Here is a 17916-nt window from a genome sequence, read left to right on the forward strand (position 1 = left end):
CAACGCACAGCAATGTAAAATCAATGGGCTGTTCACAGTGCCCATGTTGTGTTACAATGTAACGCTGCACGTTCAGGGAAACTGCAGCATGCAGTACGTTATATGCGGCTTTGGCCGCGTTAGACTGTGTGCACATGCTCAGTAATGTTTTTTTTATATATGCTGCCGGAGAGGAGGTGGGGAGGGTCCGCTAATGTAGCCAGGCACATGGCTACTTTATATTCACTGCACTTGCAGTGTTGTCTTCCTGAAGCGGCCGCTGATTGGCTGGCGGGACCACGAGATGCGCACTCCGCATCACGTAGTCCCGCCAGCCAATCAGCGCCACGGAGACAATGTGATCGGAACAATCACATGGTCTCCGCAGTCTGTACTGCGCAGTCCGCACAAAGAGCTGCATAACGCGGCTCACTCTGGCGTCCTCCTCCAACATCACCAGGCGTTGCGTTAGGGGCACGTTATGCGACCATAACGACCCCTAAAACGCAACGTCCTGGTGGGGAAGAGGCCTTAATGTCTAAAAATCAAGGTAATCTCCGTGCTGAGAATAGGGCACATCTTGCAGCCCTGGTAGTCTATACAAATACTAGGCCTAAACTGTGTTCATAATGCCACACGGGTTCATCTGCAATATGTCTGAAATATATAAATAAATACATTACAGTATTATGGTAGGACATGAAATTATGACTTTGTAGGGATTAGAGTGTGAGCTCCCCTGAGGACAGTCAGTGTCATGACTATGTACTCTGTAAAGTGCTGCAGAAGATGTCAGTGATCTATACATACGTAATAATAATATGGTAGGACATTACACTATGGCTATAGTAGGATTAGAGTGTGAGCTCCTCTGTGGACAGTCAGTGTCATGACTATGTACTCTGTAAAGTGCTGCAGAAGATGTCAGTGATCTATACATACGTAATAATAATATGGTAGGACATTACACTATGGCTATGGTAGGATTAGAGTGTGAGCTCCTCTGTGGACAGTCAGTGTCATGACTATGTACTCTGTAAAGTGCTGCAGAAGATGTCAGTGCTATATAAATACATGATAATAATAATATGGTAGGACAGTAGACTATGACTATGGTAGGATTAGATTGTGAGCTCCTCTGAGGACAGTCAGTGACATGACTATGTACTCTGTAATGCTGCAGAAGATGTCACTGCTATATAAATACATAATAATAATATGGTAGGGCATTAGACTGATTATGGTAGGATTACATTGTGAGCTCTTCTGAGGACAATTAAAGTGCTACAGAAGATGACATAAACATATCAATTACTCAGTGATTTGCTAGCTTTAGGTTTGGCCTGTTGTGTGAAAGTATTAAGAATATGAATATCCCTTTCACCACCACCATTACACAAAAAGTGCTGATAAATGGACAAAAATACAGCCAAACGACTCGCGAGGAGGCCGGTAATGAGGCGGTAACTGTTCAGCGTGTGAAATGATCAGCGTTGTCCATGCTGGATGAGAAGTTCAGAAGTCCGCTGTATTAATGGTAATCAGGTTTATGAGTCGGGCTGCTCAGTTAGCGGCAGTAATATGGGAGCCTTATGCTGTGGAGCACGTGGATACAGGCTTTTCAAAGAGCAGCGTAATCATGTACGGTCTCCGTCCAAACAGCCGCTCAGACGTGCTGCTAACCTTCCTGCAGCAATTTATCCTCCCACCTCCCAAACCTCATTCTTCTCTACCCAAATCACTCTCTGGCACGTGCGTGAAGTCTTCAGCTCCAGAACATTTTATGTTCCTCTCCTAGCAACCGATGTCCGCTTCGCAAGTTCATAACAATGTAAAGAGACCAGCTGAGTGGCTGCCAGGACAGCTATAGAGTAACTTTCCTCCATTCAGATACTTTATACATGTTAATTGATTTATTTTATGTAGATGTGTGATTAAATCATGTTTTAATGTCTCGTCTCTCTCTCTCTTTCCCCCATGTGCCTCCTCTGTTGTCCCTCATCACATTTCTCCTGCTCTCCCCTCCTTATATCTCCTCCTCTCCCCTTCCATCATTTCCCCCTCTCCTCTTCCATGTGTCCCCTTTCTTACCCTCATCCCATCTTTCCTGCTCTCTCCACCCTCCACCTCTTCCTCTCTATTTCCCACTCCCCTTCCATCATTTCCCCCTCTTCTCTTCCATGTATATCCTGTCTTGCCCTCATCACATCTCTCCCGCTCTCCCCACCCTCCATCTCTTTTCCCCACCCTCCTCCATTTTTTTCCCTCTCCTCTTCCATGTGTATCCTCCCTTGCCCTCATCACATCTCTCCTGCCCTCCCCACCCTCCATCTCTTCCCCTCTTTTTTACCCACTCCCCTTCTATCATTTTTCCCCCTCCTCTTTTTTTCCCTTCCCTTTTTTTTTTTTATTATCCCGTTTCTCTCACTTTCCTTGCTTTCTCCACTTTCTCTCATCTTTTTTTTCTCCGCCTGCCCTCTTCAGCTGGTGATGGAGTACTGCCTGGGATCCGCTTCTGATCTCCTTGAGGGTGAGTTGTCGCATCATACTTGGGGAGGGGGGTTTCATAGGACCGGTGACCTCGGTTTATGTGATGAGCAGCATTGTGCAGTTTGACCCCATAGGGAGATAATGTGACCGGCCCACATTCTGTAATGGTTGGGGACGGTTATTTTGAGCATTAGATCTGTATTTTCCGTAGGCCTTCTTCACTCTCGGGTCACAAATCGTAATCGCCTAGTGATTGCGCTATTTTGCAGCTCAAATTTTCGGTGAATTTTCGATGATTGCATTTTGCGATTCTTTAAGAGAATGAGAATTGCATCATGATCATCCTCAAAATGCTGCATGCCGTGCGTTTGGGATTTATGCAAATCGCAAGGGCTGCAGTGAGAATGATCCCCTAGGGATACTCTTGAGAAAGCGCCATAATGCTCCTCAAAAGCGCCTGGATGTGAAGCCCTCTGAGAGAGGACCTATATTTTGATTTTGCAGCATAATTTTTTTTGGGGGGGGGGGGGGGGGGGGAATTGCACTATGCGATTCACGTCCAAGAGAGTGAAAGTCGCATTGCGATCGTTGCCAAAATGCTGCATTCATAAGCGCTGCAGTGAGTAAGATCCCATAGAGATACATTTGGCACAGCGCTTTTCTTATTGCCAGCACTGAAACACTCCTCAAAAGCATCTAGGTGTGAACCAGTCCTTAGCCCAGAGATTTGTTGCCTTCTGAGAGTAGTTATGTCCTTACCAGAGCTGTGGAGTCGGTACAAAAATCATCAGACTCGACTCCTCAGTTTATGAAACCTCCGACTCCAGGGATACCAAATGACTTCTCAACCCGTGCAGGACTATGGAGTGGGTACAAAAATCATTAGACTCCTCAGCTTATGAAACCACTGACTCACTATCTCAAACTGTGACTCCGCAGCCCTGGTCCTTACTGCCTGTTTTTCATGTCTGCAGTGCACAAGAAACCCCTCCAGGAGGTGGAGATTGCTGCTATCACCCATGGTGCACTCCAAGGCTTGGCCTACCTCCATAACCACAACATGATACACAGGTAAGTCCCGCGCCACCATCCCTCTCCGCTGAACCTCCATACTGTCATCATTCAATTTACTGACCGCCCCGTGTCCTCCTACAGAGATGTGAAAGCCGGGAATATACTCCTGACAGAGCCAGGCCTGGTGAAGCTGGGGGATTTCGGCTCTGCTTCTATAGTTGCTCCAGCAAATTCCTTTGTGGGGACTCCATACTGGTAAGTATGAGGTGTTGGATGCTGCAGGCTGAGCTCCTGAGATTAAATCTAGCCCCTAATGCTGAATACACACGGTTCGTTCCCGCATCGAATGCGCCGCTCGATTCCCAACTAATCGATTATTTCCAAACATTTCCGAGCGCATTTCGATGTTTTTTAGGTCGATTGCCATGTAAAGTATGGCAAATCGACCTAACGATCCATCGAACCACGAATCGGACATGTCGGAAATAAACGAATCGGGAATCGAGCGGCACATCGGCGGGAATCGAGCGCGGGAACGAACAGTGTGTATCCAGCATTAGGGATCTGTTGGCGGCTGATTTCGACGGCCACGGCTCTCATTTGCATATCTCGCTTAAGGTGAACCTCGGACTAAAAAATCTACTCAGCAGAACTGAAAAGGCTTGATGTTTCTTTAAGGCCCCGCTCACACTGCACGCGTTTCCAGCCGCGTTTTAGAAACGCGTGCAGGTGGCCGACACGCACAACATCAGACAGTGCATAGAGTGCACTGTCTGATGTTCACACTGCATGCGTTCCAGACTTGTGCGGTACGGGAACGCATGCTGCACGCATTTTTTGCCAAAACGCATGGCTGTCACATTCACTTTTCAGTGATGGGATAAGCCACGCAACGCACACAAACGCGGATGGCGTGCGTTCTCCGCATGCGTGGCCATCCGGCTGCTTCTATGGAGGTCTCCATAGAAGCAGCCGCTCGCTGCGAACGCGCAAGGCGCAGTCCCCCAGTCTCTCCGCATGCAGCTAATCTGACATCTTATGGTAAGCACTTTGCACTTTATATTTCATTTGCACTTATGGGTTGGGATCATCTATTATATAACTTATTGGAATTGTGGTGTTCAGTGTCACTTTGCAATAATTTTTTCATATTTTTTATCAGTTTTGTTTGTTGCAATCAATTTTTGATGTATCAAGTTGTGTGCGTTTTTGTACCTTTTTTGCACATTGTATCCAATATTGTAGATACATGTTGAATCCCCTCTTTTTTGCACAATAATGCACAGCACTTGCCACTTTATTTCGCTGCTTCGTTGAATTCCAATTACCTTTGGATTAGGACAGGGGTTTTAATTATTGTTTTTAATTATTTTGTGATGTATGGATAAGTCCCTAATAAATATTGTTTGACACATTGAGACGTTTTTCAAGCATCCTATATTATTTTATTATGGTATTGGGCTCCTTTCCTTGGTTTGAATAGATTGTTTGTTTAGTTGTGATAAGTAGTAATAATGTTCTAGGCGAATGAATGGAAGGAGTGCTGACGGGGGAAAATTGCTCTGGTTTTTTGAGGGGAAAACCCCTTGGAGGTGAAGTGGTTAACTTCAGGAACCTAAAAGTATGTGTTGGTTATCCATGTTGCTTGCACCTCAAAATATCCAGCCACCTCCAATGACCCTTTCAAGGGTTTCAGACCAAAGCCAAATTTAGCAAGATCAAGGTCCACTGGAAAGCTTGTCGTCATTCATCCATATTAACACGTTCAAGACCGCTTTTATGCATGTGTGGATGTAGCTAAAGAAATGGACCAGAGCGGATTAGAGGCAGTCAGTCTACACCTACAGCTAACAATCTTGTGTCCATCCAGGATGGCTCCGGAGGTGATTCTGGCCATGGACGAGGGGCAGTATGATGGGAAGGTGGATGTCTGGTCTCTTGGGATCACCAGCATTGAGTTGGGTAAGTAGATTTTGCTTTATTTATACATCCTTTTAAAAGTAACACCAGGTATCCAATCAAACACTCTTATTGCCACGCAACGGACTAATTTAACAGCTAGAACAATTTTACCCACGCGTAGTAGTTCGTGGTTCAAGGAAAAAGTTCACTAGATCTTTGTGTAATCCATTTGTGTCTAGAAAAACGGCGCCCATACAGCCTCTGTACAAGAGTGATCGCTTATGTGTGTAGTCTCGGAGGAGTTGTCCACACTCTGAACCTTTTATGCTTTCTCCGTGCTGTTCTGTCAGGTGCTTTCACCTCCATGTATCCCCCTCCCAGCCACCCCCTCCCCCCAAAAGAAACAAAAACTACACATATGGTAAAAACGTTATGATGACGCCACTGCAGTCAGTGCGCCACACTTATCCCTCCACCTTCAGAGCAGGACCACCGGTGCTGAGTCGGGACCTACATATTTGTCCGCACTCACCCTGGTGTCCGCTGTTATCCAAGTTAGATTGTTACAGGTATATTTTTACTTCCTTCTCGCCATTGTACAATTTGAACAAAGCAGGCACTGCAACTCCAGAATATTCAAAATAGTGAAGCACAGTTTATAAAATGTTTAAAGGGCTACTGTAGGGGGAAAAAAGTGTTGAACTTACCCGGGGCTTCTAACGGTCCTCCGCAGACATCCTATGCCCGTGCAGCCACTCACCGATGCTCCTGTCCCACCTCCGGCTCACTTCTGCAATTTCAGACTTTAAAGTTGGAATTTCAGACTTTAAAGTTGGAAAACCACTGCGCCTGTCCTCTCTACCGCTGACGTCACCAGGAGTGTACTGCGCAGACCATACTGGGCCTGCCCAATACACTCCTGGTGACGTCAGCAGTAGCAAGGACTCGGCCGCGCAGGGGTAGTGGTTTTTCTACTTTAAAGTGTGAAATTCCCGAAGTGAACCGGAGGCGGGGACCGGGCCATCTGTGAGTGGCTGCGCGGGCGCAGGACGTCTGCAGGGGGACCATTAGAAGCCCCGGGTACGTTCAACTCTTTCTTTCCCCTTAACTCCCTACAGTAGTCCAAACCAAAGTATTGAATTCACATCTGCCAGGCCATAATCATGTAAGAAATCCGAAGCGTGTCCTGGGCTCTGACACTCTCCATGTTACCACCTAGTTTCCGTGCACTAAAGATGTCAACTGTATGAGAACACAGGCTCTGCCCCTTACCCCAGTATCCACCTCTCAACCTTAGGCACCCATCCTCCTCCCTACCCCCAATGTTTCCCACCAGTCAAGTACCATATGGAATAGATCGTAAACTTGCCTTACATGTAGGGTTGGAGGTTTCATTCCCCCGTGTGTCATGGTCATATTGTTCATACGATAATGCTACAAAAGTTGTGATTGTCTTCTCCCTTTTCCCCTGTATAGCTGAGAGGAAGCCCCCATTGTTCAACATGAATGCTATGAGTGCCTTATATCACATCGCTCAGAATGAGTCCCCCATTCTGCAGTCCAATCACTGGTGAGTATCCATGCTCCTGTGCGCTGCTCTGATGCACATTAATGTATATTAACCGGTTACCATTTCAGTGCGTACATTCTACGTCCAAATTAAGTTCTCTTCTGTGTTCCTGGATGCATGACTGAAAGCTGCCACATGTGCAAACTCATGTTTTAAAAGTGAATGATTGCTGCATTAGCAAATAGCAGCAATCGTTCAATAAAGTTAGGTGAAAGGATTTTAGTGACAAGCTCAAAAAAAAAAATAAAAAAAAATATTAAAGAATCCTAGTCTCAGTTCCTATCCACACCTGACATCATTCGGGAAGGGGGGGTTGTAACGCACTGTAGCAAAAGTTTGGAACGTAAGACTCAATTCACTAAGATCAGTTTGATTAAAATTCTTCCTGTTAATAATAATAAAAAAAAAAACCTCACTAAGATTTTCACACAAACGCCAATAGCCTTAAAATGTATCCAAAAATGTGCACTATTCACAAAGGATTGTACCTAATGTGGTATTTCATTCGGTATTTGATGGATTGTTAAAGTGCATAGAAATTGGAAGCCAGATGTGATGCAGATGGCATTCTTGATCATACTAACAAGTTAAAGGGGCCCTGAACTGACCTCAAAAATGGAGACCTGAACTTACCTGGGCTTCCTTCATGTTGCTGTCACTTACAGTAGGTAGTGGAAATCTGACAGAAGCGACAGGTTTTGGACTAGTCCATCTCTTCATAGGGGATTCTCAGCAAGGCTTTTATCCCACCTAATAAATCCCCTTTGTCTCTGCGTCCCATGTTCCTGTGTGTGTGTTTTTTTTGTTGTGCGCACGTGCAGAGACACTGAGGAGAGCTGGGGGAATGACGCACAGCTTCCAGGGGAGGACGGGGCGTGCGTGTGTGTGTGTGCGCGGTGGGCGTGTGCTTGCGTGGTGGACTTGGTAGTGTGCGGCGGGTGCATGCGCGCTGACGTGGCGGTGACAGACCTAGAGCCCATTTTTAAAAGGGCTTAGGTCGCCTAGTTCTTTATAAAGATATTCCCTGAAAAGGATGTAAACTGATGCTGGCCAGCTTCCCTGCTCACTACAGTTTTTTGGCAATTGGACAGAACTGCCATTCACTAAGTGATTTTGAAAATAAATCCCTGTGAATCCCCCATGAAGAGATGGACTAGTTCAAAACCTGTCGTATCTGTCAGATTTCTACTACCCACTGTAAGTGACAGCAACATAGGAGAAAAGAAAGTAATGGCTCATTTTTACTCTGGGAGAAATGTACTTCTTATTTGTATATGTTTGCACATAGTTTACATTTTACAATTTTTCGCCATAGTCCCCCTTTAACGCACCATTCCCTGGCTGGGGAAGGTGCAGAGCTTTGCCCACTACAGCCGTCACCGGTGAAAACAGACACAGCTTTTGCATGTGGGAAAACCTGGAAACCGCATCCTTCAGCCTGTTGACTGACTATTACAAACTTTTAACATGCTCTGTCCTTTTGTGTAGGTCTGAGTATTTTCGGAACTTTGTGGATTCCTGCCTCCAGAAGATTCCGCAGGACAGGCCCAGCTCGGACATGCTGCTGAAGGTGAGAGATGAACTTACCATTGAAGAAAACCTTAAAGAGAAACTCCGACCAAGAATTTAACTGTATCCCAATCAGTAGCTGATACCCCCTTTTACATGAGAAATCTATTCCTTTTCACAAACAGACCATCAGGGGGCTCTGTATGACACAAAGAAATTCTGAGTACGTACTCTTGGCAATTTCCTGTCTGAACCTTGCTGCATTGTGGGAAATAGCTGTTTACAGCTGTTTCCAACTGCCCAAAAAACATGCAGCAGCTACATCACCTGCCAACAGTAAAAATGTCACCATGTGATAAATGTCAGAATGTAAATCGGGATTTAAAAGATTTTACAATGGGCAAACACTGACTAAATCATTTATACATAATTATTGTAAAAATGAAGCACTGGAGTTCCTCTTTAAGTGACACTAAGATGCCCAGTTTAACTTACCAAGGGCTTTTTCCAGCCCCCTGCAGTCTTCCTGGTCCGTTGGAGTCGTTCCTCTCTTCTCCGTTCAGCAGCTTTCCCCTCTGATAACTGCTTGCTCGACCCCGCCCGTGTGTCCTCTCAAACGTTCTGCACTTGTGCCGAAAGTAAAAATTGCAATTGCGCATGCGCCGAACGCTCCCGTGCATGGGAGTGCGTTCTGAGAAGTGGGGATGCGCATGCACAGTAGCCCTCAACCGACTTAATACTCTGAGGGGCACAGCTGCTGAAAAGAGAACAGTGGAACACCTGTGAGGGACCAGAAGGACTGCATGGGGCTGGAAGAAGCCCCCTTTAGTGTCAGATTAGGTACCCTTTAACCATGCATTACCTGTATCATTTACACGGCATCTCTTGTGGGCTTCATGTAATCTCCTCCACCTCCTTCCTCAGCACCGTTTCCTGCAGAGGGAGAGGCCGCAGACCGTTATAATGGAGCTGATTCAGCGCACAAAGGACGCCGTGCGAGAGCTGGACAACCTGCAGTACCGGAAGATGAAGAAAATCCTTTTCCAGGACACACAGAATGGGCCAAACACAGAGACCACTGAAGAGGAGGAGGTGAGGGGGCGTGGCTTATAGGAGGGGCTGACTGTGTGATCACAGAGGAGGGCATTGGGTGGAGTCCAGGAGCTGTCCGTGTGATCAGAGGAGGGGATTGGGTGGGGTCCATGGACTGCCCATGTGATCAGAGGAGGGGATTGGGTGTGGTCAAGGAGCTGCCCTTGGGATCAGAGGAGGGGCTTGGGTGGGGTCCAGGAGCTGTCCGTGTGATCAGAGGAGGGGATTTGGTGAGGTTCAGGAACTGCCCATGTCATCAGAGGAGGGGCTTGGGTGGGGTCCAGAAACTGCCCATGTGATCAGAGGAGGGGATTAGGTGGGGTCCAGGAACTGCCCATGTGATCAGAGGAGGGGATTGGGTGGGGTCCAGGGACTGCCCATGTGATCAGAGGAGGAGATTGGGTGGGGTACAGGGACTGCCCATGTGATCAGAGGAGGGGATTGGGTGAAGTACATTGTGAGATCTTCAGAAAGGTGGGGTCCTCGTCACTGTCCATGCGACCACTAATGAGTATTATTAAAGAGCTGGAGGTATCCAGTGCCCTCTGGCAGGCAGCAGTGGTGAAGGCTGGAGTGCTTAATAGGAGTGTCATGGAGTATGCCTCGTGACCAAGCAGCACCTGTCTTATAATGGCTGCTAGGCACAGCATGTACATACTTGCATCTGTTCTTCAGAATAGGCAGGGACTAACGTAACTACACTGCTATGCCCTGCAGGAGTCCGTACATGCAAAAATGTTTGCGTAATAATTGTCGCTGCATGTAAGCATCCTTCTGCCCCCAGGGAGTTCCTGTGAAGGAGATTGTACATTTAACCATGGGAAAGGACAGAAGACAAGGACAACAAAAAATACTGATTCTGAGTTCAGACTAGACCTGTTTTGTTTTACACTGCAGTGTTCTCCCTAGAAGTAGCCATCTGGGGTGCGATGGTTGAATGCAGGGCTGGCACAACTCTGCTTACAGCATAGGAAAAGGATGAGGAGGCGAGCTGATGATTGCTATTGCTGGTGGGCATACACCAGGGTGTGAGTGATGGAAGGGAGCAGGGTGCTGTGCTGTGACATCTTCTTCCTTGTCTGGCACCTATTGCTGGTGGGCATAGACCAGGGTGTGGGTGATGGAAGGGAGCAGGGCGCTGTGCTGTGACACCTTCCTTGTCTGGCAGCTATTGCTGGTGGGCATAGACCAAGGTGTGAGTGATGGAAGGGAGCAGGGTGCTGTGCTGTGACACCTTCTTCCTTGTCTGGCAGCTATTGCTGGTGGGCATAGACCAGGTTGTGGGTGATGGAAGGGAGCAGGGCGCTGTGCTGTGACACCTTCTTCCTTGTCTGGCAGCAATTGCTTGTAGGCATAGAGCAGGGTGTGGGTGATGGAAGGGAGCAGGGCGCTGTGTTGTGACACCTTCTTCCTTGTCTGGCAGCAATTGCTTGTAGGCATAGAGCAGGGTGTGGGTGATGGAAGGGAGCAGGGCGCTGTGTTGTGATATCTTCCTTGTCTGGCAGCTATTGCTGGTGGGCATAGACCAGGGTGTGGGTGATGGAAGGGAGCAGGGCGCTGTGTTGTGATATCTTCCTTGTCTGGCAGCTATTGCTGGTGGGCATAGACCAGGGTGTGGGTGATGGAAGGGAGCAAGGGACGCTGTGCTGTGATATCTTCCTTGTCTGGCAGCTATTGCTGGTTGGCATAGACCAGGGTGTGGGTGATGGAAGGGAACAGGGCGCTGTTGTGACCCCTCCTTCCTTGTCTGGCAGCTATTGCTGGTGGGCATAGACCAGGGTGTGGGTGATAGTAGGGAGCAGGGCGCTGTGCTGTGACACCTTCTTCTTTGTCTGGCAGCTGTTGCTGGTGGGCATAGACCAGGTTGTGGGTGATGGAAGGAAGCAGGGCGCTGTGATGTGACACCTTCCTTGTCTGACATCTATTGCTGGTGGGCATAGAGCAGGGTGTGGGTGATGGAAGGGAGCAGGGCGCTGTGATGTGACACCTTCCTTGTCTGACATCTATTGCTGGTGGGCATAGAGCAGGGCGTGGGTGATGGAAGGGAGCAGGGCGCTGTGATGTGACACCTTCCTTGTCTGGCAGCTATTGCTGTGGCCATAGACCAGGGTGTGGGTAATAGTAGGGAGCAGGGCGCTGTGCTGTGACCCCTCCTTCCTTGTCTGGCAGCTATTGCTGGTGGGCATAGACCAGGGTGTGGGTGATGGAAGGGAGCAGGGCGCTGTGTTGTGACACTGTTCTTCCTTGTCTGGCAGGACGCGGAGCAGTTCCTTCACTGTACGGGCACCATAACCAGCATGGAGAGCAGCCAGTCTGTGCCAAGCATGTCCATCAGCGCCAGCAGCCAGAGCAGCTCTGTCAACAGCCTGGCGGATGCCTCGGATGACAGCGGAGAAATGGCCATGATGCAGGAAGGGGAGCACACTGTCACCTCCAACAGCTCCGTCATCCACCGGCTCCCTGTAAGTGTCATCGGCCTTCTGTATTTATGCTGCTTAACCACTTCTCATTCCGGGGGCTTTACCCTATTCAGTCACTCTAGGTTTAGTCATACAGCAATAACCTTTTTATTACTTATGCCATTAAACGGATACATATTGTATTTTTCGGGACAATTGGCTTCCTTTAGGTAATGATTTTTTTCCAACTTTTTTTTTAATATGATCGACATTTTACATGGAGAAAAATAGGCATAAATGCAGAAAGTACACATTTTTCACTTTTAACCCTTCCTAATTTTCACATGACATGTGCCACAATTATAAAACGCCTCAAAATATATCATTTGTCCTGTCCCAGGGAAAATGATACGATACGTGCCATGTCTCATCACTAGTTGGGCATGTATCGTACCATTATCGCCATTCTTGGATGCGATCACTATAGTGCACAGTCTGCGGACCCCAAGGCTGTACAGATGCGTTGCTAGGCAACGGGATAGCGATGCATCTAGACAGAGTTGGGTACCTGAACTCTCACATCCCAGAATCTGTAGGAAGGCAAATTAAGATGCGAGTGTTACGTCCAAGAATCTGCACTGGTTTAAGGACCACTACCGTGAAAAATTGTAAAACTTAAAATGCATACACATAAAATGTTCATTTCTTTCAATGTAAAATGCAGTATAAATTCTTTTTTTCCTATAGGAAGTAAAAAAAGCTAACAGATCTGACAGATTTTGGACTTGTAGTCTATCTCCTCACAGGGAATTCTCAGTATCTCCTTCTTTATAAAAGTAGTTCCTGGAAAGGATCTATTCTATACAAACATGCCCCCATGAGGGGATGGACTAGTCCACAACCTGACAAATCTGTCAGATTTTCACCACCTACTGTAAGCGACATCGGCATGGGAAAAAGGTAATTTATACTATGTTCTACTCTAGGAAAAATGTATGTTTATGTGTATTTTCCATTTTAATTTTTTTTACGATAGTTGTCCTTTAAGAGCCATTATTGTAGTTGGTTATTTCAATTCACCCATGATGCAGAGCTACAATCGGTCTTGGAGACTGAGGGCCGGGATTGCGATTCAGCAATCGCTAGCGTTCAGCGTGAACGCTAGCGACTGCTAGTGGAAAAGGCCCCTGAGACTGTAGCTTTTTGAATGTTATGTTCTTTTTTTACTTGATCCATATCTGTGATGTGTGCAGAGACTTCTGTACCAAACATACTCAAAGAAAGAAGGTCCACTTTCCATCTTTGTTGGTTTCCTCCTCCTGGAGTACCAGTGAAGCATTTTGGGTATTTTGCCTCTGGACTCATGGTATGCATACCCCTTGGGGTACTCGTGGGGGTTTTACATGTTACTTGAACTTGTCAGTCTTTTTAAGTGAGTTTCAGCATTAAGAATGTTAAACTGTATAAGTAAGATTATAAAAGCTAAAATATAAAGTCTGAAAACTGTCTTATACACAAATACTGCAATTACGATTCTATGTGTCAAGGGAGTTGAAAAGAAGTTATTCAAAATAAGGTGGTAGTTGGCAAACGCGGTCTTTCATAATGGGTACATGCTGTAATACTTTTGAGAAACGTTGGTTCAGTATGTCATTGAAATACAGCCGAGCCTCCAAACTAAATGTCAAGAGATTCTCTATTCAGTTTAAAGAAAGTAACAACATATGTTAATTTTACTATTTCCACATTTGTACAGAAGAGGCTATGTGTGCCATCCATTTGCATTTTTGCCTTTGTAACTGAAAACAGAACTTCACATAGGAATTTTGTTGCTCACTTGCTATTCAGTCGTATCCGCCTCTTTTTGACCCTATGGGCCATAGTACGCCAGGCCCCTCTGCCTCTCTGAGCTTATCCACGCCCATGTTTGTTGCTTCCATGATACTATCTAGCCATCTTATTCTCTGCTGTCTCCTCCTCTTACCCTCAACCTCTCCCAGCATCAGGGTCTTCTCCATTGAATCCCACCTTCTCATTATTTCAGCTTCAACATCGGTCCTTTGAGGGCTTGCTCACACCTAAGGCGTTTTCGCCTTTTTTGTTAGGCTTAAAGACCAGGTTCCATTACTCCCCCCCCCCCCCCCCCCCCCCCCCCCCAAGGTTAATATCCTTACAATCATTGTATTTTAAAGAGAGTCTGAAGCTTCATAAAAATCCCACTTTTTATTTAACATTTACCTTCTACACTATACCCAAGCTAAAACGCATTCCCGTGCAGAACGCTGTGTTTAACTCCCCCCAAATACTGGGGCAAAAATCCATTACTTTCCTGGTCGTGGATTTTGCTGCCCGGGGAGGCAGAGCTTAGCGTCGTAGCTCTCCCTCTATTAGCGTCAATCCACTGCTGATCGCCGCCTCTCCCTCTCCCACCCCCCTCTCAAGGAAAGAAGACTGAGAGGGGCGGGAAGAGGCAGCGATCAGCAGAGATTGACGCGAGTAGAGGCAGAGCTACAGCACTAAGCTCTGCCTCTGCAAGGAAGCGCTCCCCGCATCTTGCCAAGGGGTTGGGGGGGGGGGGTTAAACACAGTGTTCTTCCGCTGGGATGCAGTGTTTTAGCTTGTGTTATAGTGCAGAAGAGGAATGTTAAATAAAAAGTGGGATTTTATGAGTCTTCAGAGTCTCTTTTAACATTTAATGTAGAGTTCAGGGTATGTATATAGAGTGAGGTATAGTACTGTATTAGCTGGGCCTATTTTTAACATAAAGTAACCAAAAAGCACACCGTCTCTAGCCGATCCTTATCGGAAACGGATAATCGATATTCTACTGTAGTTCTTTGGGTTGAAAACAGACATACGTCCATCTAGTTCAACCACAAAATAAGGTACAACACTAACCTTTGCCCTCACATATCCCTGTTGATCCAGAGGAAGGTGAAAAACCCTTACAAGGCATGGTCCAATTAGCCCAAAAAGGGGAAAAAATCCTCCCAACTCCAGATGGCAATCGGATAAAATCCCTGGATCAAAACCACTTGGAATTGTATAGTAATTACAGACGTGGATGCCTTTCAATGCAAGGAAAGCATGTATTAATAGTACCGTATATACTCGCATATAAGCCGACCCGCATATAAGCCGAGGTACCCACTTTCCCCCCAAAAAGCAGGAAAAAGTGACTGACTCGCATATAAGCCCCCCACCACCACCATCGCCCACTCCCCAGTATAGCTCCCTCCATAGTATAAGTAGCCAGACGTGCCTTTAGTATCGGGCATCCCCCTTACTTAGTATAAGCCAGATTTGCGCCCTGTATTAGACAGTTCCCCATCACCAGATGTGACCCCTGTATAAAGAATCCCTCCCATAGCCAGCTGTGCCATCTGTGTTAGACATCCCCCTGTACCCAGCTGTGCCCTCCTTGTATCAAGCATTTCCCCTCCTTAGCTAGATGTGCCCCAAATGTGCCCAGGAGATTACCTGAAACTGCTGTTCCCTGCATGAAGGTGTTGGTCTTCACGCCAGATGATCTGTGCTTGCAGAAATGTCTTTGGCTACTCCTTAGCCAGATGCATCCCAGCATGTGCCCAGGAGATCAAGTGCTGTGGCCTGCATGAAGGTGGCCATCTTCTCACCATGCCAGCTACTTGTGGAGGATGGCTCCGATCCGTACAGTGACATCAGTGCCGGGGTTCCCTCATTAAGCTGTCCATCTCCCCTCCATGCCTGCAGAAATGTCGCTGGCTACTAGTGCAGGATCGCTCCGCCAGCGGGTCCAAGCCTTCAGTAATGTCCCCAGCTACTTGCACTCCGATCTGTAGTGCCGTTGTACAGTAGTGATGTCAGCGCCGGGATTCCCTCATCAGCCTATGTGATGCTCTTGCTGTGTCTCAAGATGCCTCTAGATGGCGTCATAAAGATGAGACATAAAGATGAGACACAAGCGCGTAAACCAAGGCTGATGAGGGAACCCCGGCGTGACGTCACTGCTGCACAATGGCACTAATGAGCGGAGCGATCCCGCACAAGTAGCCACTTACATTTCTGCAGGCATGGCAGGGAGATGGACACCATGCTGATGAGGGAACCCCGGCGCTGACGTCACTGCTGCACAATGGCACTAATGAGCAGAGCGATCCCGCACAAGTACACACGGACATTTCTGCAGGCATGGTTATGGAGATGGACACCATGCTGATGAGGGAACTCCGGCGCTGACGTCACTACCAAACTGCAAGTAGCTGGGACCCGCTGGCAGGAGACCGACACTTTCATGTTGGAAATAGCAGTTCCCGGTAATCTCCGGTATTCTCCAGGCAGCATATTGCAAAGGGGGGCACTCGTTGGAGGGAGGGTGATACAGCCTCACACAGCTGACTCGCATATAAGCCGAGGGGGGGGCTTTTGAGCACATTTTTTGTGCTCAAAAATTCGGCTTTTATGCGAGTATATACGGTAAATACCTACAGAACTCTTTACGAAGATGTTAAAATCTAGAGCAGTGGTTCTGGGGCACCCTTGTTGGGTTTTCATTTTTTTTCCAAGGCTACCCTCGTCAAAAACTACCAAAAGGCCATTATGACCCTTATCAGGCAGCGCTTGTTACGCTGCACCCCCCCTCCAAATGGTCAATGACTATGTTAGGCAGCATTACCCCTCCAAATAGTCATTATTGACTCCTTATCATGCAGCAGCCCCCTTCAAATAATCAGTGACTCCCCATTAGGCTGCATTCCCTTCTCCAGTTAGTCAATCTCCAATTCCAGTCAATCTTGTAGAGCAAACATGGCCGGATTTCAGGCAAGGCTGAAAGGCCATGGCCTAGGGCACCGCAAAGCAAGGGGCGGCTGGCCCACTCATGCAGTCAAGCTGCCATTGCCAAACCATTGAACTGAAGCAGTCAGGCAAGTGTCTGGGATACAGGAGAAAAATTAGCAGCAAACCTGGGCAGCTTATGGTCTGTGACCTGAGCTGACACTCATCATCACCGTTGGCCGATATTTGAGTCCAGCTCCACCCTCCACCCAGCTCGGACCTATAAGAGCGGAAGGCATCGATTTGGCCCTTAAATGGAATTCAAATTGTAACCATTCCACTCATTTCAGATGTAATCAAAACCAATTGATAAACAATTGACGAATTGGTCATTTGTAGTCAATTGGCACCATCAACACTCAACCAGTCAATCAGAAGGTTGGTTGTTCCTTAAAATTGCATCGGTAATAAGCATCCTTAACTACATTGATTACTTGGACCAATAAGTGTGTGTGGTAGGGGCTTTGCGGTTTGTCAGTGGGCTGCTGGAGATAGTGGCCTTGTGCTGCAAAACGTACAAATCCGGCCGTGAGAGCCCACATGGGGTCTGCAGTTAGTACCACCCACTTTAATTATTCAGCATCACCTCAACACCCACTCCAGATTATAAGTGACCCTTATAAGCTGGACAAACATTTCCTTACCTATCAACATTCGGGTAATGCAGCTGCATTGTATACCATGTGTCATGTGGGGGCATTACCTGATGGCAAAATGCAGAGGATGAGGATGTACGCCAAGGCACCCCTGGTAGGTGCTCGAGGTTCACCAGGGTGCTGCTTCACCCAGTTTGAGAACCCCTGCTTTAGAGCTTATTGTTTTTAGACCATCTCCTTTCATCTATTATTTGTGGTATGGTACTTAAATTGGTCTGAATGCCAGCATATCTACTTTTCTCTAAAAGATTCCTCACAGCTTGAAAGCTACTATCCCAGAATTTTTTTTTAACAGATCACTGAAATGGTTAAACAAAGCACTTTGTCCTGCTATTCACTTTCAAATCCATATCCAAACTGGAGATAACAGTATCTGTGTTTACATTCCAATGTTGTTACAATGGCCTCAATTCACTAAGATCATGCTGCAGATAAGGCAAGAGAAAACTTACCTCCACACAGTGAGAGAGTTATCTTATCTCTTCATTCC

The 17916-nt window shown here is 47.0% G+C and overlaps 1 protein-coding gene across 5 annotated transcripts in view; it reads left to right on the forward strand.

Annotated features, from left to right (window-relative positions):
* TAOK2 (TAO kinase 2) overlaps positions 1-17916 on the forward strand; it is a 156573-nt gene that overhangs the window by 80906 nt on the left and 57751 nt on the right. For all 5 annotated transcript variants that reach the window (XM_068243794.1, XM_068243795.1, XM_068243798.1 and 2 more), the window contains 8 exons: positions 2464-2509; positions 3444-3540; positions 3625-3738; positions 5354-5445; positions 6862-6955; positions 8444-8525; positions 9389-9556; positions 11812-12018. In XM_068243794.1, the coding sequence (XP_068099895.1) occupies positions 2464-2509; positions 3444-3540; positions 3625-3738; positions 5354-5445; positions 6862-6955; positions 8444-8525; positions 9389-9556; positions 11812-12018 (900 nt within the window). The remainder of the gene's footprint in view (positions 1-2463; positions 2510-3443; positions 3541-3624; positions 3739-5353; positions 5446-6861; positions 6956-8443; positions 8526-9388; positions 9557-11811; positions 12019-17916) is intronic.

This window comes from Hyperolius riggenbachi, chromosome 7 (genome assembly GCF_040937935.1).
Source record: "Hyperolius riggenbachi isolate aHypRig1 chromosome 7, aHypRig1.pri, whole genome shotgun sequence".
Lineage (NCBI taxonomy): Eukaryota > Metazoa > Chordata > Amphibia > Anura > Hyperoliidae > Hyperolius > Hyperolius riggenbachi.